The sequence below is a fragment of the Epinephelus lanceolatus genome, chromosome 5, assembly GCF_041903045.1.
Source record: "Epinephelus lanceolatus isolate andai-2023 chromosome 5, ASM4190304v1, whole genome shotgun sequence".
NCBI classification, from domain to species: Eukaryota; Metazoa; Chordata; class Actinopteri; order Perciformes; family Serranidae; genus Epinephelus; species Epinephelus lanceolatus.
Window position 1 is genome coordinate 8,537,158 of NC_135738.1, and position 26,932 is coordinate 8,564,089.

At 37.5% G+C, this 26,932-nt stretch overlaps 3 protein-coding genes across 6 annotated transcripts in view; 2 read left to right on the top strand and 1 right to left on the bottom strand.

The window, feature by feature from the left end:
• dgkzb (diacylglycerol kinase, zeta b) overlaps positions 1–1,881 on the top strand; it is a 70,754-nt gene extending 68,873 nt beyond the window's left edge. For all 4 annotated transcript variants that reach the window (XM_078167662.1, XM_078167660.1, XM_078167661.1 and 1 more), the window contains one exon: positions 709–1,881. In XM_078167662.1, coding sequence (XP_078023788.1) covers positions 709–825 — 117 coding nt within the window. In that variant the 3' untranslated portion in view covers positions 826–1,881. The remainder of the gene's footprint in view (positions 1–708) is intronic.
• Positions 1,882–5,720: 3,839 nt separating this feature from the next.
• mdkb (midkine b) lies at positions 5,721–14,795 on the top strand. The gene is made up of 5 exons (XM_033634563.2): positions 5,721–5,849; positions 10,685–10,773; positions 11,561–11,734; positions 12,754–12,912; positions 14,213–14,795. Exons 2-5 carry the CDS (start codon positions 10,686–10,688, stop codon positions 14,230–14,232), a joined length of 441 nt encoding a protein of 146 aa, XP_033490454.2. The 5' UTR covers positions 5,721–5,849; position 10,685; the 3' UTR covers positions 14,233–14,795.
• Positions 14,796–22,724: 7,929 nt separating this feature from the next.
• Positions 22,725–24,218, bottom strand: chrm4b (cholinergic receptor, muscarinic 4b). The gene has a single exon (XM_033635771.2). It carries the CDS (start codon positions 24,110–24,112, stop codon positions 22,805–22,807), a length of 1,308 nt encoding a protein of 435 aa, XP_033491662.2. The 5' UTR covers positions 24,113–24,218; the 3' UTR covers positions 22,725–22,804.
• Positions 24,219–26,932: the final 2,714 nt, after the last annotated feature.

Here is a 26,932-nt window from a genome sequence, read left to right on the forward strand (position 1 = left end):
TTACTGTGTTTCTTTATTAAACTTTACTGCGTTTCTTTACTGCATATTTTTTTACTGCGTTTCTTTACTATGTATTTTTTGCTTTGTTTCTTCACTGAACTTTACTGCATTTCTTCACTGAACTTTACTGCATTTCTTGACTGCGTTTTTTTTAATTGAACTTTACTGTTTATTTACTGCGGTTCTTTATTGAACTTTACTGCTTTTCTTTACGGCATATTTTTTACTTTGTTTCTTTACTGAACTTAACTGCATTTCTTTACTGTGTTTTTAACTGAATTTCCCTGTGTTTCTTAATTGCATTTTTTTCCCACTGCTTTTCTGCGTTTCTTGTCATTTATTGTGATATTAATTAATAAAATAATTCAGGTAGCAGCTTCTCATGTTCAGCTGGTGCTGACCTCACCTTCACCAGTTAAAATGACAAACTTCACTGACAACAGAACAATCAATCATCTCTAGATAACCACTTGATTTTTTAGTCGCCACATTCTCCAATTCCTTTTTTTTATTCAAACCAGATCAATAATTAAGTTTTGAATCAGGATCCTTTGTATCTAGATCAAGTAATTTGTGTCAGATTTATTCTCTAAAGGTGTTATTCTAATGTGTCAGATACATATTTCATCAGGTAAATATCAGATCAGACTTTGTCAGCAGACGCCTGATGTCTAAAATCCTCTGTGTCTAAATGTTTCTGTGTTCCAGGGCGAGACTCCCAAACATCGTGCTGAGAAGGCCAACGACCAGGAACTGTCTGAATATCTGGAGAACCGCCAACATTACCAGATGATCCAGAGGGAGGACCAGGAGACGGCGGTCTGACGTCCAACATGTCTGTCCACAACATCAGTCTGTCTATAGGTCTTTCATGTATCTGCTCCTCTAGGAGACAAGTGTGTTTTTAACTCCACTGACGGGGCGCGTAGACAGCAACATATCAGCTAGTGCTTCTTCTTCTCTGCTGTCAGAGGCAGGCGGCGGGTAAACACAGACACATGGGTTAATATAAATGTCTCCAAACTGCTTTAACTGAGCAGAGATGATGTTTTGTTGTGGATAACGTCGGGTTTGTAGACGCCTGAAAACGCCTCTGTCCTCTGCCGGAGTCCAAACTAAACAACATCAAAGCCTCTGGACACTAAAGTGGATTCAAACTTCAGGCCACAAAGACTCTCAGATCTCCTACAAACTGCGTTTTGAATGTGTCTTTATGGCGTAAACATTAGCGCTCTGACCTCTGTGTTAAACGTGTACAGAAAGTGCTGTTGGAGCGAAACAACAGCCGCTTTGAGCGAACAGTGACTGTATTCATGTGTCTGCAGCTGAACATGATGGAACTAGACGCTTTCGCCATATCTGATAGAACGGCTGCAAAAACGTGTCTTCTCTCCGGCTTCTAGTGACCTTTTGGATGTATTTGTTTACTCAACAGAAATAAGTGTTTGTTCACACTTTGGATATTTAACTTAGACACACATGAGTTTAGCTATTTATGATTTATTTGTAGAGATTAAAAAAAAAACAAAAAAAACGTTTTGCTTGTGATCAAACTCAGAGAAGCAAGTCGTCGACTGCTTCAGTCTGAATTTTAGATACTTCAGCATATGAGACTTTGTTTTTTTTTGTAATATTGTTTGTCTGTTACATTATGGTAAAGCAAAATGGCTGCCAGCAGGATGCTTTCATTGTGATGTGTGTGTAAATAGCTGAGATAGACTCGTCAGTGTTCAGCCAGATTCTGCCAAAGCAGTCACGTCTGTATTAATAGTAATTACGTAACAGTCAGAATGACATTATACTGTATGATACTGGAGTAATAACTGTTTGGTTTGGTTTTATCATTTCTGAGTGACCTGCAATAAAAGCATGTCAGTAACAGCTCTCTGTGAGGAAAATGAAGTTATTCACAAGAAGGAACTGTTTGATTTCGAGCTGAAATGATTCATCAATTCAAATAATCATGTATTTATTTATCATTTAGGTCATTTTAAAGCAAATATACCATGTTTATAGCTTCTTAAGCTGGATTAATACTTGTGTTGCCTATGCTGTTGTGAGTATTTATACTTGTGCGGTGGTGTGTCTGTGTCACTCTGCAGTTACACCTCCAAAACACTAGTCGGCGACAAGGTTTCTGTGAAGTGCTGTAAAGTTTAGTTGATTCAAAACACACATTAAACACACATTAAACATGGCTTAATAGAGACAATTTCAAACACAAGTACACAAATCAGCTTCACTATAACTCGCAGCATTCACAGACAAACACTTGTCTTTATCTGGACATTGTATAAATTAGCCTAGCAGCTAGTGGACATTTCCTCTACTCATATGAAGCCAGGGACAACAGCAACATTTAACAAAGGTAATGTTACAAAATTTGGCTCCATTACAACTCACAAGGTTCACTGACAAAACAACTGTCTTATACTAAACACGTTTTCCAAACAAATACAACATGCTGACGTTATTAGCACAAGCCTATGGCATTTTACATTTAATTGTTCAAGTAATTTTCACAATTTTTGAACTTTTTAGACAAAGATCTTTATCACATTAATTTTTCACACTGACATCATCATCATCAGACATTGTTTTGTTTTTACACTGAAAGAAAAAAGAATCTGTTTCTGGAATGTTTCTTTTGTTGATTGTTTGTTCAGGGACTTTAGAGGTCAGGTTTTTTAGTTGTTAGTTCCTGCTCAGATTAATTCTTCTGGTTCCTAGCTCCTTAGGTTCCTTGGTTCCTCAGTTTCCTTAGTTTTTCCGGTCCCTTAGTTTGTGAGATTCTTTGGTTCCTCCTGTTTCTTGGTTCCTTTAGTTCCTTTGGTTCCTTGGATACCTAGTTCCTTAGGTTTCTTGGTTCCTTAGTTCCTCTGATTCCTTGGTCCCTCTGGTCCCTTGGACCCGCAGGTTACTTGGTTCCTTTGGTTTCTTAGTTCCTTTGGTTCCTTGGTTCCTCAGGTTCCTCAGGTTCCTTGGTCCCTCTGGTCCCCTGGCCCCTCAGGTTCCTTGGTTCCTTAGTGCCTTAGGTTCCTTGGTTTCTTACTTCCTCAGGTTCCCTGGTTTCTTTGGTTCCTTAAATCATATAGTTCCTTGATTCCTCTGGTCCTTTGACCCTGCTGGATTCTTGCTTTCTTAGTTCCTCCTTGGTTTTTTTTAGTTTGTTGGGTTCTTGGTTCATTGTTCTTCATGTTCCTTGGTTCCTCAGGTTCCTTAGTTTGTCCATTAGTTTGTCAGGTTCTTTGGTCCCACAGGTTCCTTGGTTCCTCTGGTCCGTTGACCCCTCAGGTTCTTTGCTTTCTTAGTTTCTCCTTAGTTTTTTTATTTTTTTATTTTTGGTTCCTTGGGTTCTTGGTTCCCTAGTTCTTCATGTCCCTTGGTTCCTCAGGTTCCTTAGTTTGTCCATTAGTTTGTCAGGTTCCTTTGTCCCACAGGTTCCTTAGTTTTTCTAGTCCATTACTTTGTCAGGTTCTTTGGTCCAACAGGTTCCTTGGTTCCTCTGGTTCTTTTGTTTTTCAAATTCCCTGGTTCCTCAGATTTCTCGGTTCCTTGGGTTCCTTGGTTTCTTTGGTTCCTTAGTTCCCCAGATTCCTTGCTCCCTCTGGTCCCTTGGCTTCTCAGGTTCCTTGGGTTTTTTGGTTTCTTAGTTCCTTAGGTTCCTTGGTTCCTTAGTTCCTCAGGTTCCTTGGTTCCTTTGGTTTCTTAGTGCCTTAGGTTCCTTGGTTCCTTATTTCCTCAGGTTCCCTGGTTTCTTTGGTTCCTTAAATCATACAGTTCCCTGATTCCTCTGGTCCTTTGACCCCTCAGGATTCTTGCTTTCTAAGTTCCTCCTTAGGTTTTTTTTTTTGTTCCTTGGGGTCTTGGTTCCCTAGTTCTTCATGTTCCTTGGTTCCTCAGGTTCCTTAGTTTGTCCATTAGTTTGTCAGGTTCTTTGGTCCCACAGGTTCCTTGGTTCCTCTGGTCCGTTGACCCCTCAGGTTCTTTGCTTTCTTAGTTTCTCCTTAGTTTTTTTATTTTTTTATTTTTGGTTCCTTGGGTTCTTGGTTCCCTAGTTCTTCATGTCCCTTGGTTCCTCAGGTTCCTTAGTTTGTCCATTAGTTTGTCAGGTTCTTTGGTCCCACAGGTTCCTTGGTTCCTCTGGTCCTTTGACCCCTCAGGTTCTTTGCTTTCTTAGTTCCTCCTCAGTTTTTTTTGGTTCCTTGGGTTCTTGGTTCCCTAGTTCTTCATGTTCCTTGGTTCCTCAGGTTCCTTAGTTTGTCCATTAGTTTGTCAGGTTCTTTGGTCCCACAGGTTCCTTGGTTCCTCTGGTCCGTTGACCCCTCAGGTTCTTTGCTTTCTTAGTTTCTCCTTAGTTTTTTTATTTTTTTATTTTTGGTTCCTTGGGTTCTTGGTTCTCTAGTTCTTCAGGTCCCTTGGTTCCTCAGGTTCCTTAGTTTCTCCATTAGTTTGTCAGGTTCCTTTGTCCCACAGGTTCCTTAGTTTTTCTAGTCCATTACTTTGTCAGGTTCCTTGGTTCCTCTGGTTCTTTTGTTTTTGAAATTCCCTGGTTCCTCAGATTTCTTGGTTCCTTGGGTTCCTTGATTTCTCTGGTTCCTTAGTTCTCCAGATTCCTTGCTCCCTCTGATCCCTTGGCTTCTCAGGTTCCTTGGGTTTTTTGGTTTCTCAGTCCCTCTGGTTCCTTGGATCCCTAGTTCCTCAGGTACTTTGGTTCCTAAGGTTCCATAAACTCAATGCATTTACTCTCAGAGACTTCAGGAGTTCTGCAACTTGAAGGATGATATGAAGGAGAACAGGAGGGTTCTCCTTCCTCCTCCTCCTCCTCCTCCTCTCTGTTCTCAGCTGCAGACTTTAACACAAAGGCCTCCACGCATGACTGAGCCATCAGAATGCTGGAGACTGTTTCCTCTGCTGCTGTTCTGCTGACAGTTCCCCTCCAAGAGGAGAACACAGAGAGCTCACAGAACACTAAGAGAACATAGGACACATGGAGAGAACATAGTGAGTATACAGAACATAGACAACTCAGAGAGGAGGACACAAAGAGAGAACACACCGAATGCACTGAACATAGAGAGAACTCAGAGACGAACACGCAGAGAACTCAGCGGGCAGTACCGAGAGAAAATCATTTTACTCTGAGTGAAATAAATATTTGTACAGAGCCATTTTACACAATAAGTACTTCTACTTTTGATACTTTAAGTACATTGTGTGAGTAATACTTCAAATGGAGTACTTTAACTGTAACAGAGTATTTTATACTGAGTTACTGATGCTTTTACTTCAGTTAAAGTCAATGTGCTGATGAACACTGTGACTTCCTGAGTGAACTCTGATCCAGTCCACTGTGTGACTCAGTCCCAGTTAAACCAGGCGTTCCCCATCACACACCTGTACACACACACACACACCTGTGATTCATCTGACCTCTCCACTACAGGCAGCTCTTACAGCAGTGTGAGTAAATATTAGCTCACACACACCAACCTGTATGGTGGCATAGCTCACACTCTTTCTATATGACATTGTTCTATATATGACACCTTTCTACGTATATGTGACATGTGAAGCACACTACACACACACACACACACACACACACACACACACTTCACTCTATGTTAATGAGCTTGTTTTGTTCCTCTGGGTCTGGATTAAAGCTTGTGATGTCACCATGAGGCTGGTTTCACCATTGTCCATATGCAGTGTGTGCATGCAGTGTGTGTTTTGTGTTAGTGTGTGTGTGTGTGTGAGGGGAGGGGGTGTATCAGCAGCAGCAGCTGAAGCAGCGACAGAAGGCGACGACTCCACAGCTCGACTGGCTGCTCCTCTGAGCTCAGCAAGTAAGTTTTTATCTTTTTATCACCTTTATCACACGTTTCATCAAACCTGTGTTTCATTATAAACATTTATATACAGTCTATAAAGATTCATCGTCCAGTCGATCGGCAGAAAATCAATCTGCAACTTTTAACATAAATCATTTTATTACTTAATCACTTTGTCGAGCAGAACTCTGATTGTTTTTAAATATGATGATTTATATTAAATTATTCTGTAGATTATTTAACTCATTTTCTTTAAACTGTTGGTCGGACAAAAAAAAACAAGCAAAATTATTTTTATATCACAGCTCTGGCTTTTCTGTTTCTTCTACTGTCTGACATTTTGAAAACAGTGATTAATCAACAAATGTATCTGTCGATTAATCAGTAATGAAAATAATCGTTAGATAAGATAAATCATAAATAATGAAACAAGTAAAAACCATCTCGAAAGATGGGAAAACATTTACTGTAGCTGAGAGTTAATAAGAAATTCACTGTTAATTTGTATTTTTTAAAAATACTCCACTTTTTGAGATTTTTATTTTTTATTTTTATCTTATGTGCTAGACTTTGTTTGTGGTTTGATTTCATGTTGTTTTTTCTGGTTTTGCGTGATTTTTCTGAATTTATTTTTGTCACTGACTGTTTTCAGTTGTAAGTTTGTCTCTTAATACTAAGAAGAAAGAAATGAGTTCATGTGTGTGAAATATTAATTCAATATTCAGCATTCTAATCAAATCATTTTGGAGGATGTGATTTTCCACATCCTCTTAAAGAGGAACTGAAGGTGTCAGGTGTGCAGATGTTTATGCCTCTGGCTCAGTTTACGTGTTCTTCATGTTGTTGTTGTTGTTGTTGTTGTTCAGTTCTGTTATAATCAGCTGAAGTTCTTTGATGCATATATAACTTTAGATTTTTATTTTATTTTAATCGAAGCAGCACCTTATTCTCTAAAAGTTTATTTTCTATCAGCTGACAAGAGTTTGGGAGAAAAATCTAAATCTCTGAATGACACTTCTAAGATAGCTTTGATTGGAGGAGACGTTTGGATTCATGTTTGTGCTGTTAAACATGTCCACTTCCTTGTTTCCTCATTTCCTCGTCACAGCGATCAGATGTCAGGTTTTCTTTTAGAGCCTCAGTCCTCTGAACACGGAGCTCTGAAAACAAGCTCCTTACATGTTTAACTGTGTTTCATGTTCGCCTCCGGATGTGAGAGTGAACCCTGAGATTCAGGAGGAAGTTCCTCTAAATGTTGTTCCTAGTTTTGAACCAAAGGGAGCATCCCACTCCTTTTCTTCATGCTAAGATTTCATTGTTTTCTTATGCAAATAAGTTTCTATTCAGGGCGGGGGGGGGGAATTTGGTGGGGGGGTCACAGCTCCTAAGACGTGGCGTGGAATCTGTGTTGGGCTTTAGAGAAATGAAACCAGGCTAGAAGAGGCTTTGTTTTGGGCCAATGAATCAGTATTCTTTTGAGGGGAAATCTAAAGGGCTCTTTCAGACGCTGCTTGCCCCCCCCCGCTCCGTCCCTCCTTCTCCTCCTCCTCCTCTTCTTCATTGATGGAGGACAGACTGGAGGCCTGCTGAGAGCCGGTTCTCTCCTCATAAAAGGCCGCAGGAGGAGCGAGAAGAGCAGGATTTGCTCTGCCAGCTGACATGTGAAAGAGGACCATTGCTTTAATGGAGGCCTGAAAGAGGAGTCTGTCATTTCTCAGCACAATAACAACAGAGAGGGAGAGAGGTGCTTTATGGGTAATTGACTCTCTTTTTCCAAGTAGAGCTGAGAGCCCCGCGCTATGTTTCTCCTCTGAGCTGATGGATGCTGTCGCTGTCATCAAACACTGGAGGAACACTTTAATCATGATGAGAGAAATAAATGAAAATATGTGCAGAATGATAACAGAGTGTGTGTGTGTGTGTGTGTGTGGTGAGAACAGGAACAATATCAGAATACATTAGCCTACTTTTATAATCCTGCTGCTGCTCGCACTACAATAGTCAGATTATTTGGCTTAAGCGTTCTGAGATTTGGGGGGCCGAGCTGAAAAGGGAGCAGATTTGATTTGGACTAAATTTGGACCATCTGGCCCGAGCAGACCAGGCCGGGCCGGATCACGCTGCAGTGTCAGCTGTAAAACAAGATCAGATTAAAAACAGTAAATAAAAAATAAACTTTATTTGTGAATTCACACAAATATCTCCTGATTCGAAACTCCTTCTCACTCAGGTCGAAGGGTTCAACGCAGCGGTGTAGCATGAAAATCTGTCATGGACGGATTAACAAACAGACGGGCCCCTGGGCACAGATATGTACTACCAACACCACCCCCACATAGGAGCAGGACCCCCAGACTGAAAGAGACACCTCTTTTATCTTCAGAGTCTCTGTGTAGTTGTTTTTGCATCCCGTGCAGTTGTTTTATATCTATTCTCAGTTGTTTTTGCATCTCTTTGTAGTTTGTTTGCATCTCTGTAGTTGTTTTGTGTCTATTTGAAGTTGTTTTATGTGTCTTTGTAGTTGTTTTGCAAGTTGTTTTGTATGTCTTCATAGTAGTTTTGTGTCTCTGTAGTGGCTTTGTGTCTCTTTGCAGTAGTTTCGTGTCTCTTTGCAGTAGTTTTATGTCTCTTTGCACTAGTTTTGTGTCTCTTTGCAGTAGTTTTGTGTCTCTTTGCAGTAGTTTTGTGTCTCTTTGCACTAGTCTTGTGTCTCTTTGCAGTAGTTTTGTGTCTCTTTGCAGTAGTTTTGCATCTCTGCAGTAGTTTTGTGTCTCTTTGCAGTAGTTTTGTGTCTCGTTGCAGTAGTTTTGCATCTCTGCAGTACTTTTGGGTCTCTTTGCACTAGTCTTGTGTCTCTTTGCAGTAGTTTTGCATCTCTGCAGTAGTTTTGTGTCTCTTTGCAGTGATTTTGTGTCTCTTTGAAGTAGTTTTGCATCTCTGCAGTAGTTTTGTGTCTCTTTGCAGTAGTTTTGTGTCTCTGCATTAGTTTTGTGTCTCTTTGCATTAGTTTTGTGTCTCTTTGCACTAGTCTTGTGTCTCTTTGCAGTAGTTTTTTGTCTCTTTGCAGTAGTTTTGCATCTCTGCAGTAGTTTTGTGTCTCTTTGCAGTGATTTTGTGTCTCTTTGCAGTAGTTTTGCATCTCTGCAGTAGTTTTATGTCTCTTTGCAGTAGTTTTGTGTCTCTTTGCAGTAGTTTTGCATCTCTGCAGTACTTTTGGGTCTCTTTGCACTAGTCTTGTGTCTCTTTGCAGTAGTTTTGCATCTCTGCAGTAGTTTTGTGTCTCTTTGCAGTGATTTTGTGTCTCTTTGCAGTAGTTTTGCATCTCTGCAGTAGTTTTGTGTCTCTTTGCAGTAGTTTTGTGTCTCTGCATTAGTTTTGTGTCTCTTTGCATTAGTTTTGTGTCTCTTTGCACTAGTCTTGTGTCTCTTTGCAGTAGTTTTTTGTTTCTTTGCAGTAGTTTTGCATCTCTGCAGTAGTTTTGTGTCTCTTTGCAGTGATTTTGTATCTCTTTGCAGTAGTTTTGCATCTCTGCAGTAGTTTTATGTCTCTTTGCAGTAGTTTTGTGTCTCTTTGCACTAGTCTTATGTCTCTTTGCAGTAGTTTTGTGTCTCTTTGCACTAGTCTTGTGTCTCTGCAGTAGTTTTGTGTCTCTTTGTAGTAGTTTTGCGTCTCTGCAGTAGTTTTGTGTCTCTTTGCAGTAGTTTTGTGTCTCTTTGCACTAGTCTTGTGTCTCTTTGCAGTAGTTTTGTATCTCTTTGCAGTAGTTTTGCGTCTCTGCAGTAGTTTTGTGTCTCTTTGCAGTAGTTTTGTGTCTCGTTGCAGTAGTTTTGCATCTCTGCAGTAGTTTTGGGTCTCTTTGCACTAGTGTTTTGTCTCTTTGCAGTGATCTTGTGTCTCTTTGCAGTAGTTTTGCGTCTCTGCAGTAGTTTTGTGTCTCATTGCAGTAGTTTTGCATCTCTGGAGTAGTTTTGTGTCTCTTTGCAGTAGTTTTGCATCTCTGCAGTAGTTTTGCATCTCTGCAGTAGTTTTGTGTCTCTTTGCAGTGATTTTGTGTCTCTCTGCAGTAGCTTTGTGTCTCTGTAGTGGCTTTGTGTCTCTTTGCAGTAGTTTCGTGTCTCTTTGCACTAGTCTTGTGTCTCTTTGCAGTAGTTTTGCATCTCTGCAGTAGTTTTGTGTCTCTGCAGTAGTTTTGTGTCTCTTTGCAGTAGTTTTGTGTCTCTGCAGTAGTTTTTTGTCTCTTTGCAGTTGTTTTGCATCTCTGCAGTAGTTTTGTGTCTCTGCAGTAGTTTTTTGTCTCTTTGCAGTTGTTTTGCATCTCTGCAGTAGTTTTGTGTCTCTTTGCAGTAGTTTTGTGTCTCTTTGCAGTGGTCTTGTGTCTGTTTGCAGTAATTTTGCATCTCTGCAGTAGTTTTACATCTCTTAGCAGTGGTCTTGTGTCTCTTTGCAGTAGTTTCACATCTCTTTGTAGTAGGTTTGTGTCTCTTTGCAGTAGTTTTGTGTCTCTTTGTAGTTGTTTTGCAAGTTGTTTTGTGTCTCTTTGTAGTTTTGCGTCTCTTTGAAGTTGTCTGTGTCTCTGTAGTGTTTTGCAGCGTTTTTTTTCTTTCGATTTAATAAAAATATCCCGTCAAACTATCACTCAGACAGTAATAATATTATTCAATAATGATAATTATTCAAAAAAATGCAGTTAAAAACATCCCCCGACACGTTGGACCCTGAGCGCTTTGCTACGCCATGATGCCCCTGGTTGAATGTTGCATCATGTCTGCAATGTGTTTATATCTTTCTAATTGGTTGTGCTTCAATTGTGGATGTTTAATGACGGTCTCTTTATTTTATTGTCTCTGCAGGATGCAAAGTTTGTTCTCAGTGACGCTGCTGCTGCTTGTGGCGCTGACGCTCAACGCCGAGGCCAACAGAAGAGCCAAAAATCACAAAGGTCAGACATTTAAATAACAGCAGATCTGTAGATCAACGTACGGCAGTAGTGTTGTTGTGATGACAAGTTTTAATTGCTTATTCCAGATGAAGCGCTTGTAGCGCTCAGCTACAGAAACATTAAGGTTTTTCCTGTTGTGATAAAATGAGTGACTTCCTTATGAGAACCTCAGTGAGCATTATAAACGGGGGGTCTTACCGGTTGGTTTGGTCCTTAGACTTGAGCTCATGTTTCAATCTCTGGAGGTGTTCTTTCTTTGACCCCAACACACACAATGTCAAGATCTCATCCAACTGTTGGTGTGATTACTACGAATACAGACTTTTTAACTTTTATTAGATTTATCTTGTTCTTGGTTGTTTGTTTTTTGTGGGTGTGTTAAAACTCTTGATCACTGTAATTTCTGTCACACTCTTTTTCTTCTTCTTCATAACTCAGTCAAATCTGGAGACACAGACATGAAACACATATTTCCACAGTCAGTCAGACTTCCACTTCCTGAGGATATCTTAATCTCTGATGTCCATCCAGAATAAACATCCATAAATCCACTTAGAAATCAGAAAAAAAGAGGCTGCAGAACTTGCCTGAGGATCATCATGTTTTTAAGTTTTCTTCTACACTGCAAACAGGAGCTAATACATGTTAATGATTAAATTTCATACGAAGAAACTTCAACATTAAAATCCCCCTCCCTCCACTCAGAGACCAGTTTACCTTTGTGTCCCTTCACTGTGATATCTGAGCTTCCCTGTGCAGAGTCCTGAGTTGTGTTTTTCTCCTGCAGGTGGTAAACATGATAAATCCCGGCCTGCTTCAGAGTGCTCCACCGCAGAGACTCAGTTCGGGAAGTGTGTCCCAGAACATGGGGACTGTGGAGAAGGTCTGAGAGAGGCCACCTGCAAAGATCGCACCGACAAGATCCACTGCAAGATCCCCTGCAACTGGAAGAAGGCCATCAGTAAGACTCAGACACCTTATACACACTTAATACACACTCATGGAGATAGAGTTGTCTCACTATCAGTTGTGTGAAAAGTTCAACAATTTGCATGTTATGTTCTCAGTATATTAAGTATTTTTACAAACCAAACAGTCAGTTTATGATGACATTAATCATTAGTTAATAGTTCAATCATACTTATATACTTTTACTGAAGGAACATTTTCAGTGTAGGACTTAAACTGCCATAGAATATCTTTACTGTGTGTATTAGTAATATTGCAGTAAAGGATCTGAAAACGGGCATCACGGGGGAGCAGTGGGTAGCATTGTCACCTCACTGCAAGAGGGCTCCTAGTTTGAACCCAGGGTGGGGGAGCCCGTCAGTTTCCTTCAGATGCTCCAGCTTCCTCCCACAGTCCAAAGACATGCAGGTTAATTGGTGACTCTAAATTGTCCGTAGGTGTGAATGTGAGTGTGAATGGTTGTCTGTCTTTGTGTGTCAGCCCTGTGATAGTCTGGAGACCTGTCCAGGGTGTACCCCGCCTCTCACCCAGTGTCACCTGGGATAGGCTCCAGCCTTACGGAAAATGAATGAATGAATGATCTGAATACGTCCTCCACCCCTGATGAATGCACGCTGCTTATGTCCGCTGGGTTTCGAGGGTCCAGAGAGCAGCATGTGAACATACTGTTAATTGTCTCAGAGCTGTTCAGTCATTTTGAATCTACGGAAGCTCAAAGGAGTCATGGAGAGAGAAAACAAAACTCATTTGTACTGTGTACACTGTGCATGTCTTCTAACTGTCGGGGGCAGTAGCACAGTCCAAAGGCATTTGGGTTGGGAACTGGAGGATTGCTGGTTCACTTCCCCTTCCAAACCTTGATCAATGCACCAAATCCCCAACTGCTCAGGGCGCCTGTCCACAGGCAGCCCCCTCATCCTGACATCCCTCCATTTACTGCATGTATAGGTCCTGTTTGTGCATGTGTGTGGAAAAATTGCATTTCGAGTATATCTTTTCTTTTTCCTTCAGGTGACTGTAAGTATAAGTTCGGCCCGTGGGGAGCCTGCGACGCTGACACCAACACCAAGAGCCGGTCAGGAACTCTGAAGCGAGCGCTGTTTAACGCCGAGTGTCAAACCACTGTCAAGGTGTCCAAACCCTGCTCCCCCAAAGTGAAGAGGCCCAGAGGTGAGAGCTGACAGTTCACCTTAGCCAGGCGTTGGTTATTGGTTACAGTCATATCAGATGAATTAAAATAAACTCAATTATTATTATAGTAACTCGAAAATGACATTTTAAGGACAATTTGAAGGCAATGAGCAATTTCACTCTGTAATTTCAAATGTAATTAGCTTTAAAACAATCTGGATTTTATTATTATTAATGTTTCAAAGTTAAAGGTTCTGTATGTAACTTAACGTCACTCGTCCCGAGTCCATCACACAGAAATCAGTCGGCAGGCAGCCCAGAAAGTCTGTAAGGTCTCAGTTTTAAGTTACAACCTGTAACCCATGAGCAATAAAAAAAGATTTATACATGTAAAAAGTTACTTACAGAGCCTTTTGTAGGAAAAGATTTCTGCATGCTAACTCCTATGCAGTGTTTGGCAACAATGGACAGGCTGGTAAAGACTGAGACTGCATACTTGTATAGATGTAAGTGTGCGGAAATCTTTTTCTACCAGTCTGGACTTGTTGATGTTTCCAGCACCTTGCCAAGACCAAGCTGGGTGAAGCAATGGTTATTCTGCATCACACGCAGAGGCTTAAAAATAAAAGGCACAATTTAAAACAATTGTAATTATTTAATTTATTTTTTTGCTCTCAAATTCAGTTTTTCAAGCGATTTAATCAGCATGTTTGTGGTTTAAAGGGACAGTACGCCCCCTGATGTCATCATACAGCTCAACAACATCAACACTGAGGGGGAAAAAAGTTTTGTTCAAAAACAGCATGACAAATCCCAATTTAATAATACATATAATATAATAATAAGATGATAGATGATTAATGTACAGTTCAGGCCCTCTAGGAACTGACAAAATTGTGATTATAATAATTGACACAAATTCAAACAAACGATTTCAAGTTTTTGGAAGAATTTTTAGTTATTTAAAATCTTTCCCTGTAAAAAACAGCAAACAGCTCAGAAAATATAAATTCCAAATTTTCTGCATAAAAACAATCTCATTCAGAAACGCTTTTATTACCTAAAGTCACATAAACATCGAGCTCTAGTCTCCTTCCTTGTGATTTTGGTGAGAAGACTTGAAATCGTCTTCTAAGGCAGTTGATGTATCACACTGATCAAACTTCCAAAAATGAATGGCAATAATTAAAATAAACAACAATAATAATCATAATCATAATAATAAAACAGCCTTGGGGAGATTCTGGAGGGACTGATGAGTCAATAGGAGTAGTGGTTTGTATTGATCGATGGATCACTGGTGTGGATTAACCACCTATGTTTCCCTTTGTTTCTCCAGGGGACAAGAAGCCAAACTAAAGGATGAACAGAAGAAGACGGCAGGATTTCTTTCTCCTCCTCCAGCTGAACAATCGTCTTCCCTCCTTCATCAAACACAAAAAAAACACAGAGACTCCAAAACACACCAACCTTTGATTTTTGGCCTCCTTTGACTTTTACTCTGATTTGATGTTCTTGTGTTTATTTGGATTACAGTGTGGAAAGCTTTCCCAGAATCCTCCACTAGATAATAATAACATGAATAATAATGTCCTCGTAGCTCATAGTTTGTTTTTAACAGTAAAATTAGTCCTAAAAGCTTTTTACAGTAGCTGAAGTGAAATTAACATCCAAGAACAGTTCTGATCCACTCTGAAAACTCTCCTGATGATTCAGATGTCAGTCACTGGTTCATAAAGAGTTCTGTTTTCAGAAGGGTTCAGAACCTCCTTTAAAATATGCAAAAAATTAGAAAGGCTTGGATGAATCTGTAATGGCGAAAATCCTCTATAAAATCTATTTTTTGAACTATAGATTATTGACGTTGCAAGATGAGACTTGTATAAATGAACAAAATAAATACTGTACAGTGTTTTGGTGAAGAGTTTGGTCTGTTCTTTGTTGAATGTAACACAAACAGGTAATAATAATGGGGCTGCTGAAAAAATAGAAATTGACTTCACTTTAGTGGAGACAATGATCAAATGAAAACATTTCAGTGTTTTAGTTGTAGCTCTATTTTTTTCCTTTTTAATGGTCTTTCTATGAGCTTTTTGTCTCATACTATACTATAATTTTAAAAACAATATTTTTTACATCACACTATACAATCACTTTTTAAAATTGTTTTCATGACATACTATTTTGTCTCATGACTCTTTTATGACATACTGTATTTTTTTGACTATGACATTTAAAAAAAAATCTATGACATACTATAACTTTATGACTTACTATGACTTTTCTTGAATGAAATGTTTAATACCGTATTATACAACCAATGTTTTCATTAAGAAAAACATACTACTACTACACTTACACTATGACTATTTAATGAAATTTTTGATACTATACTATACAATGACTTTAGGATGACATTTTTGATACCATACCATACTATGCGTTTTATTTGAAATTTTTACCAACATACTATACTATTACGTTCAAATGAAGTTTTTGGTACCTTACTATACTATGACTTTAATTTGTGATGACTTTCTCACAAAATTTTTGGTACCATACTATACTATGACATTTTGATGAGATTTTTGGTACCATGCTATACTATGACATTTTGATGAGATTTTTGGTACCATGCTATACTATGACATTTTGATGAGATTTTTGGTACCTTACTATACTATGACTTTTTAGTGAATTTTTTTAATACCATACTATACTATGACATTTTGATGAGATTTTTGGTACCATACTATACTATGACTTTTTAGTGAATTTTTTTAATACCATACTATACTATGACATTTTGATGAGATTTTTGGTACCATACTATACTATGACTTTTTGATGAGATTTTTGGTACCTTACTATACTATGACTTTTTAGTGAATTTTTTTAATACCATACTATACTACGACATTTTGATGAGATTTTTGGTACCATACTATACTATGACATTTTGATGAGATTTTTGGTACCTTACTATACTATGACTTTTTAGTGAATTTTTTTAATACCATACTATACTATGACATTTTGATGAGATTTTTGGTACCATACTATACTATGACATTTTGATGAGATTTTTGGTACCATGCTATACTATGACTTTTTAGTGATTTTTTTTAAATACCATACTATACTATGACATTTTGATGAGATTTTTGGTACCATACTATCCTAAGACATTTTGATGAGATTTTTGGTACCTTACTATACTATGACTTTTTAGTGATTTTTTTTAAATACCATACTATACTATGACATTTTGATGAGATTTTTGGTACCATACTATCCTAAGACATTTTGATGAGATTTTTGGTACCATACTATACTATGACTTTTTGATGAGATTTTTGGTACCATGCTATACTATGATATTTTGATGAGATTTTTGGTACCTTACTATACTATGACTTTTTAGTGATTTTTTTTTAATACCATACTATACTATGACATTTTGATGAGATTTTTGGTACCATACTATCCTAAGACATTTTGATGAGATTTTTGGTACCATACTATACTATGACATTTTGATGATATTTGGTACCATACTATACTATGACATTTTGATGAGATTTTTGGTACCATACTATCCTAAGACATTTTGATAAGATTTTTGGTACCATGCTATACTATGACATTTTGATGAGATTTTTGGTACCATGCTATACTATGACATTTTGATGAGATTTTTGGTACCATACTATACTATGACATTTTGATGAGATTTTTGGTACCATACTATCCTAAGACATTTTGATGAGATTTTTGGTACCATACTATCCTAAGACATTTTGATGAGATTTTTGGTACCATGCTATACTATGACATTTTGATGAGATTTTTGGTACCATACTATCCTAAGACATTTTGATGAGATTTTTGGTACCATACTATCCTAAGACATTTTGATGAGATTTTTGGTACCATACTATCCTAAGACATTTTGATGAGATTTTTGGTACCATACTATACTATGACATTTTGATGAGATTTTTGGTACCATGCTATACTATGACATTTTGATGAGATTTTTGGTACCATGCTATACTATGACATTTTGATGAGATTTTTGGTACCATACTTTACTATAATATTTTAGTGAAATTTTTGATACCATACTATCCTAAGACATTTTGATGAGATTTTTGGTACCATACTATACTATGACATTTTGATGAGATTTTTGGTACCATACTATACTATGACATTTTGATGAGATTTTTGGTACCTTACTATACTATGACTTTTTAGTGAATTTTTTTGGTACCATACTATACTATGACATTTTGATGAGATTTTTGGTACCATACTATCCTAAGACATTTTGATGAGATTTTTGGTACCATACTATACTATGACATTTTGATGAGATTTTTGGTACCATACTTTACTATGACATTTTAGTGAATTTTTTTAATACCATACTATCCTAAGACATTTTGATGAGATTTTTGGTACCTTACTATCCTAAGACATTTTGATGAGATTTTTGGTACCTTACTATACTATGACTTTTCAGTGAATTTTTTTAATACCATACTATACTATGACATTTTGATGAGATTTTTGGTACCTTACTATACTATGACTTTTTAGTGAATTTTTTTAATACCATACTATACTATGACATTTTGATGAGATTTTTGGTACCTTACTATACTATGACTTTTCAGTGAATTTTTTTAATACCATACTATACTATGACATTTTGATGAGATTTTTGGTACCTTACTGTACTATGACTTTTTAGTGAATTTTTTTAATACCATACTATACTATGACATTTTGATGAGATTTTTGGTACCATACTATCCTAAGACATTTTGATGAGATTTTTGGTACCATACTATCCTAAGACATTTTGATGAGATTTTTGGTACCATACTATACTATGACATTTTGATGAGATTTTTGGTACCTTACTATACTATGACTTTTTAGTGAATTTTTTTAATACCATACTATACTATGACATTTTGATGAGATTTTTGGTACCTTACTATACTATGACATTTTGATGAGATTTTTGGTACCTTACTATACTATGACTTTTTAGTGAATTTTTTTTAATACCATACTATACTATGACATTTTGATGAGATTTTTGGTACCATACTATCCTAAGACATTTTGATGAGATTTTTGGTACCATACTATACTATGACATTTTGATGAGATTTTTGGTACCATACTTTACTATGACATTTTAGTGAAATTTTTGATACCATACTATCCTAAGACATTTTGATGAGATTTTTGGTACCACGCTATACTATGACATTTTGATGAGATTTTTGGTACCTTACTATACTATGACATTTTGATGAGATTTTTGATACCATACTATACTATGACTTTTTAGTGAATTTTTTTAATACCATACTATACTATGACATTTTGATGAGATTTTTGGTATCATACTATACTATGACATTTTGATGAGATTTTTGGTACCTTACTATACTATGACTTTTTGATGAGATTTTTGGTACCTTACTATACTATGACTTTTTAGTGAATTTTTTTAATACCATACTATACTATGACATTTTGATGAGATTTTTGGTACCATACTATACTATGACATTTTGATGAGATTTTTGGTACCTTACTATACTATGACTTTTTAGTGATTTTTTTTTAATACCATACTATACTATGACATTTTGATGAGATTTTTGGTACCATACTATCCTAAGACATTTTGATGAGATTTTTGGTACCATACTATACTATGACTTTTTGATGAGATTTTTGGTACCATACTATCCTAAGACATTTTGATAAGATTTTTGGTACCATGCTATACTATGACATTTTGATGAGATTTTTGGTACCATGCTATACTATGACATTTTGATGAGATTTTTGGTACCATGCTATACTATGACATTTTGATGAGATTTTTGGTACCATACTATCCTAAGAGATTTTTGGTACCATGCTATACTATGACATTTTGATGAGATTTTTGGTACCATGCTATACTATGACATTTTGATGAGATTTTTGGTACCATACTATACTATGACATTTTGATGAGATTTTTGGTACCTTACTATACTATGACTTTTTAGTGAATTTTTTTAATACCATACTATACTATGACATTTTGATGAGATTTTTGGTACCATACTATCCTAAGACATTTTGATGAGATTTTTGGTACCATACTATACTATGACATTTTGATGAGATTTTTGGTACCTTACTATACTATGACTTTTTAGTGAATTTTTTTAATACCATACTATACTATGACATTTTGATGAGATTTTTGGTACCATACTATCCTAAGACATTTTGATGAGATTTTTGGTACCATACTATACTATGACATTTTGATGAGATTTTTGATACCACACTATACTATGACTTTTTAGTGAAATTTTTAATACCATACTATACTAAGACAATTTGATGAGATTTTTGAAGCCTTACTATACTATGACTTTTTAGTGAATTTTTTGATACCATACTATACTATGACATTTTGATAATATTTTTGGTACCATACTATACTATGACTTTTTAGTGAAATTTTTTAATACCATACTATACTATGACATTTTGATGAGATTTTTGGGACCATACTATACTATGACTTTTTAGTGAAATTTTTTAATACCATACTATACTATGACATTTTGATGAGATTTTTGGTACCATACTATCCTAAGACATTTTGATGAGATTTTAGGTACCATACTATCCTAAGACATTTTAATGAGATTTTTGGTACCATACTATCCTAAGACATTTTGATGAGATTTTTGATACCATACTATACTATGACATTTTGATGAGATTTTTGGTACCATACTATAATATGACATTTTGATGAGATTTTTGATACCACACTATACTATGACATTTTGATGAGATTTTGTGATACCTTACTATACTATAACTTTTTAGTGAAATTTTTAATACCATACTATACTAAGACAATTTGATGAGATTTTTGAAGCCTTACTATACTATGACTTTTTCGTGAATTTTTTGATACCATACTATACTATGACATTTTGATGAGATTTTGGATTCCTTACTATACTATGATATTTTGGTGAGATTTTTGGGACCATACTATACTATGACATTTTGATGAGATTTTTGGTACCATACTATCCTAAGACATTTTGATGAGATTTTTGATACCATACTATACTATGACATTTTGATGAGATTTTTGGTACCTTACTATACTATGACTTTTTGATGAGATTTTTGGTACCATACTATACTATGACATTTTGATGAGATTTTTGGTACCTTACTATACTATGACTTTTTGATGAGATTTTCTGATACCATACTATACTATGACTTTTCAGTGAAATTTTTGATACCGTACTATCCTAAGACATTTTGATGAGATTTTTGGTACCATACTATACTATGACATTTTGATGAGATTTTTGATACCACACTATACTATGACATTTTGATGAGATTTTGTGATACCTTACTATACTATGACTTTTTAGTGAAATTTTTAATACCATACTATACTAAGACAATTTGATGAGATTTTTGAAGCCTTACTATACTATGACTTTTTAGTGAATTTTTTGGTACCATACTATACTATGACTTTTTAGTGAATTTTTTGATGCCTTACTATACTATGACTTCGTGATGAGATTTCTGATGGCTTATTATACTATGACATTTTGATGAGATTTTTGATACCTTACTATACTATCACATTTTGATGAGATTTTTGGTACCTTACTATACTATGACTTTTTAGTGAATTTTTTGGTACCATACTATACTATCACATTTTGATGAGATTTTTGATACCTTACTATACAATGACTTTTTGATGAGATTTTTGATACCTTACTATACTATGACTTTTTGATGAGATTTTTGATACGTTACTATACTTTGACTTTTTCGTGAAATTTTTGATACCATAGTATATTATGACATTTTGATGAGATTTTTGTTACCTTACTATACTATGACTTTTTAGTGAAATTTTGATACCATACAATACTATGATATTTGGACGAGATTTTTGATTCCATATTATACTATAACCTTTTGATGACATTTTTGGTACCATACTGTACTATGACTCTGTCATAGTCATACTGTACTATGACTAGTATGAGTTCTGTACTGTACTTTATATTCTTAAGAAAATTTACTTTACTTTAAAGTTACTTTACATTTTTTAACATTTTTTTTTCATAACATACTACATTAGGATTTTTTATGACTTGTTTTAAAGATTTTTTTCCATGAAATATGTGAAAATATTTCAGTCTGACTTTTTTTTTTTTTTTTTTTACCTTTCAATGAGTTTCTATATTATGACTTTTTTAGTTGAAATATTTAGTACCATAATATTGTAAACCTTTTTAAATAATTTTTTGTAACATAATATACAATGATTTCCTAAATGACTATTTTGGTCAAATAGTATGTGACAACATTTTTAAATGAAATTTTTATTGCCATACTACAGAGTAATTGTTTTGAAGAAAAACATTTTATGACATACTATACTATGAATTTTTGTGTGACTTTTTTATAACCTACGTTACTTTACTTCTTTAGTGATATTTTGACAGATTGTACTATGATTTTTTAATGACTTTCTCATCACATACTATATTAGGAGTTTTTCTTTTGATTTTTTAAGGATATATTACGTTTTAATTATTTTTTTTCATAACACACTACAACGTAACCTTTTCAATGACACTTTTATGACATGCTATACTATGACTTTTTTGTATCTTCCTCTATACTGTGACTGTTTTTATATATTTTTTTGTATGAAGTACTATATTTTGACCATTTAGGACTTTTTTAATGACTTGTTTCCACACTTTTTCCATCATATTTGCTCAAGAGGAGCAAAGGTTATCCATTTCTATCACATTACTGCAATGTAAACAGGAAACGTTTCCCTCATGTGAATATAGAATTTAATCAGTCTAATCGATCAGCCACACAGGATCATGAACAGAGACTCTTTGATGTTTTTTTTTTCTCTAAACAGATAAAAACACTTTGCCATCCAAAGTCAGCAGCTCTATCAGTTCTTACCACTGTAACTATTAACATCAAATCACCAGTATTGATCACAGAGTCTGATAAATTCTTCATCAAACAACCTTTAACACAGTGTGTCCTGCAGTTTCAGTGTAAAACATCCACAGTCTACAGAAAGCTCATGTCTCTGAGCGGCTAACAGGCTGAAAATAAACATTTTAAAACACAAAAACATCTCCACATGTTGATCTACTGATAAACTCTGTCATTCTGGTTTGTTTTCTTTCTGCTGGCACATATCTCACTGATAAAGCCGCTCAGAAAATGTCTGTGGTCTCTCAAAAATTTGATCACTGACAGTTTTCTCTCTTCAAGTCTCAACATGAACAAGAAACTCTGTGGTTTGAATCATCAGATCAAAAGATGAACAACTGTCCATGAAAATATCAAAGGTGCAAGATGTCACAACTAACAGAGAGAAGTCAACTATGACTCCCAAGGGGCATTTCAGTGACAAACATCCAGTCACAGAGCTTCAAATGCTGTAAGTGTTATGCAGCAAACTGAAGAGTGTTGAGGAAAGTTCATATTGTTTGTATTTTGAATTCTGGGTCAGTTCGGTTTTGTAACCAGTTGACTTCAGGACTTCTTCTTCACAGTAACGTCAGCTGAGGCTCATGGGTATTGTAGTATTTAGAGCCACCTGCCAAACAGATGGTAACAGTCTGACTTCTAAGTTAAAATAAATTAAAGTGATTGTCAGAATATAAACAACAGTAAATCATTAAACTTTACAGTCCGTCTGTAAAAACTCCTGGAACCAACAGATCCTTCCACTCAAGTGCCAGACATAAATTTTCAAATATCATTTCAGGACTAAAATGTGTCCTGCCACCATGGTACAGTCTCATCGCAGTGTCCTGCTGTGGCAGCGCAGGAGGTTGCAGAAGGTCTTTCTGAAGGTGACATTGCACAGAGCGTAGCAGCCAGGGTTGATGGCGCTGTTGATGTAACAGAGCCAGTAACCTGTGGTCCACAGAACCTCCGGGATGCACACGTGACAGAAAGCGGCTACTACCGCCATGATGTTGTACGGCGTCCAAGTGAGGATGAAGGCCAGTAGGATGGCCAGGATGGTTTTGGTGACCCTCCTCTCCCTTGCCATCACTCGACGTCTCCGTCTCTCCTGAGACTTGAAGCTCGGACAGGAGGAGAAGACTGCAGAGGCGACCCTGTGGAGGTCAATGTTGGATGAGGAGCCATTTTCCATTTTGTTGAGGTCTTCGTCCCCACCATGGCAGACGGTGGTCCGAGGGTGACACTGCTGACGATCTGATGTGTCACCAAGACATTTGGACACTTTACGTTTTCTCCTGAGCTTCGGAGTGCTGGACTCTGATTGGTACAGAGACAGGTCTGAGCCCGGGTCACTGGCCACCCAGCTCCGTCGTTTCAACAGGAAGTCTTTAATGGATGGACTAGATGTCCTGAGCGTGCCCTGCTCTGTCTGGAGCATGCTCAGTCGACTGCGACTGGCGGCAGATAAGCGGCTGTACAGGCCAACCATGACGAGTGCCGGCAGGTAAAAAGAAGGAAGCGTCGTCCCCAAAGTGACGGCGGGGTTGGCGAGGAGCTGAATGTAACACTTCCCATCAGGGATGACACGTTTGCCTCTGTCCGTCTGCCAGCAGAGGATGGCGGGGGCCCACAGGACGAAGGACAGCAGCCAGGCAGCGCCGATCATCAGACTGGCCACTGTGCTCGTCCTCTGCGCCGGGTAGCTGAGCGGCTGCGTCATGCAGAAGTACCGATCCAAGCTGATGATCAGCAGGTTCATGACGGAGGCGCTGCTCACCACATAGTCTACAACCAGCCACATGTCGCAGACGGCGGCCCCCAGGGTCCAGCGGCCCCGCAGCAGGTACAGTGTGTACAGGTTCATGGAGAACAGTCCAATGATTAGGTCAGCCACCGCCAGGCTCAACAGGAAGTAGTTATTGACAGTCTGCAGGTGACGGTTCACTTTGATGGACAAGATCACCAGTGTGTTGCCCAGGACGGTGACGATGCTGACGGAGGTGGTTACTGTTGCGATGAGGACCAGTTGAGCCGTGGTGTAGGGACAGGCCGCACTGATTGGAGGCTGACAGGAGGTGTTAAGGGAGGGGCGGAGCCAGAGGGAGGAGTTGAAGTCAGGTTCAGGAGCTTGTCCCATGTTCCCTGAAAACACACAGACACACACACACACGAATCAGCAGTTTCTTTATTTTACTCAGTAAATTCCTCAAACAGTTGCTCACTGTAGTTTTTTTTTTTTTTTTTTTTTTAAATCAGACTAACAGGGGATATCATGACTTTTTTAGGGACTATTTTCAGTGGTGGATTAATCCACATAGTGTCAGCAGGACGGTGTATGTGGGATTGAGCCAAAAAAAAGGGCTAAAATGTGTGTGTGCATGGTGATGAAGGAACATGTCTGAAGGATTTAAAGAACAGTCACAAACAGCAGACACTCTGCTGGTTCATGTTGGTGAAAGATGGATTCAGTTAAATATGAATAAACACGTCGACTCTTTCTGTATACAAGCAGAAGATGTTTCTCTGACATGAACACAGAGCTGAGAGAGTCACTGCAGTTTCCTCCAGCTCATGTTTTGGTGAAACATCTTTATTATATTTCCCTCATCACATATTTGTTTTTGTGAATTAGTTGTAATTAAACATAATTTAAGAGACAGAGTTGGTTTCCCTTTCCGAGTTACATTCAGGGAAAGTAGTAAAAAGTGTGACAGACACTCTGAGTTACAAGGATCAAGAGGATATTTTCCAAAATCAAGACTCTTACTGACATTCACACAAACTTTGGGAGTCCTTTTTCATACCAACTGTAGTGAAACATCACAGTTTCACGGATCATAAGGTTTGCCGTACACATGCAGCATTTTTCACGCCATCAAATTTATTGTTTTGAATGAAAACACAGTACGTGGCTGTGGCTCAAGTAGAGCAAGTTGTTCACTAATCGGAAAATCAGCGGTTTGATCCTCAGCTCCTCCAGTCTGCATGTGAAAGTATCCTTGAGCAGGATACTGAATTTCAAATTAGTAGCAAGTGGGGCCTTGCACCTTGTATCGTGGCCTCAGCCAGCAGTGTATTTTCATGTGTGAATGGATTTATTTATCTCTAAGGTAACTGATAAAAAAGAGTAAAAAGAGTATGCACTTTTTAAGGGCAGCTGTAGTACTACTAAAAGTAAAAAGAAAAAGTATGAGATTTGGAACGCACCCCAGGAATCTCTGGATAAAACACATCAGGTAAGATAACGTTACATTTGTATGTCGAGCACAGTTAGGTTAGCTAGCTAGCATGTTGGTGTTGGTGACATATATCGTGTGAGACGAGAGACGTAGTTCACTAAGGGGTTTCACACAAAACTAAGTGGCACTCAGACAAACTGCTTTTTTCTTGACTTGAAAAATTATTGACAAACATCATATGTTAGGCTCATGGCACACTTTAAATGGGATCAAAAATTACTCGTCTTTCATTGTTAACTACTGTCGATTTTTTTTTTCCCATGAGGTACTCTTTATTGCGGTCTCTAAAGAACACTTGCAGGTATGTTCAATGACCACTAGAGGGCCCCAGACTTCCTTCCAAGGTAGGAAACTAGGTAGGAAAGTTGAATGACTTCAGTGACGTTTAAAATAATATATTAAAAGAAAGAATAATATATAATTCCAGATAATAAGAAGCAAGAAAAAAGCAGAGAGGAATAATCTGAGCAGACCGACAGAGTTCAGTCAAACTTACCGGAGATGTCAGACCTGCTGCTGATGTTGGTCCTGCTGATGTTGGTTCTGGTGCAGATGTTGGACCTGGTGCTGATGTTGGTCCTGCTGATGTTGGTCCTGGTGCAGATGTTGGACCTGGTGCTGATGCTGGTCCTGCTGATGTTGGACCTGCTGAGGTTTTCAGACCTATTAGATGCTGGATGTGCTGCTGGTGTCGGTCCTGCAGTCTGTGCTCACTTCACCTCCTCAGCTCCGTCTCCTCCGTCAGTCCCCAGCAGCAGTAGTGTATATGTAACAGAGGAATGCCTCATTCATTCTCATTAACGGAGCGGACACTCCGCCTGCCTGTCTCCTCCTGCTGTGCTCAGGTCAGACCTCAGACTCTGCTTCATGTGGGATGTAATGACACATTACTCTGAGAACAGACCGAGCTGTGCTTCCTTCCACCATTAATAAAGTGTTTAAACACAGTCAGGATCTTTTACTGTGTGTTGATCTGCAGGTCTGTTAGCTCTTCCCTGCACAGCATCAAGTCTGACTCCCTGAGTAATGTCCCCTTTAATCAGGGCGGAGAGGACGATAAAGAGCTGCTGCCTGTGAGAGAAGATCTGGATCTGATCTTAGATCATGTTGTGATCAAATTCTGTTCCATAAAGTGGGAGTTATGAACATGTTAACACTGTAACTGATTCTTTAGGACTACACGCTTCAGCCTGGACTGAGCATGTGCAGTACAGTTCAGTTCTGTCTGCACACTCTGATCCTTATAAACACACCATAAACACAACATTCAGCAGACATAAGTCAAACCATCAGGTGGAAACAGAGAGATGGTGGATCAAATGATGTAAACTCATGGAGAGGGACTCAGTGTTCTTATATTTTCAAACATTAAGCAGTTTAAACAGGTCACGTGACTCATGTTTAGTTCAACTCAGCCTGTAAAAGTGTTGTTTAAAGTTCCAAGTCTGAGAAAATAACTTGGATAATGTAATAATATGCATAAATAATAATCTGGAGTTTGTGGAATTCTAAAGACGTGTGTCTAATAAAAGAACTCATCTAGTTGCATCATGGGAAATGTAAGATCCAATGTGACTGGACTAAAAGTCAGGATATCCACCTTCTGTTTTCACTGAGCCGTCTCAAATGACTCATAATTGAGTGTGTTAAAGCCTCTGTTTGTCTTGTTAAAGCATTTGAAGTAAACCTTTTAAACATTTTAAAAATTGAGTACATGA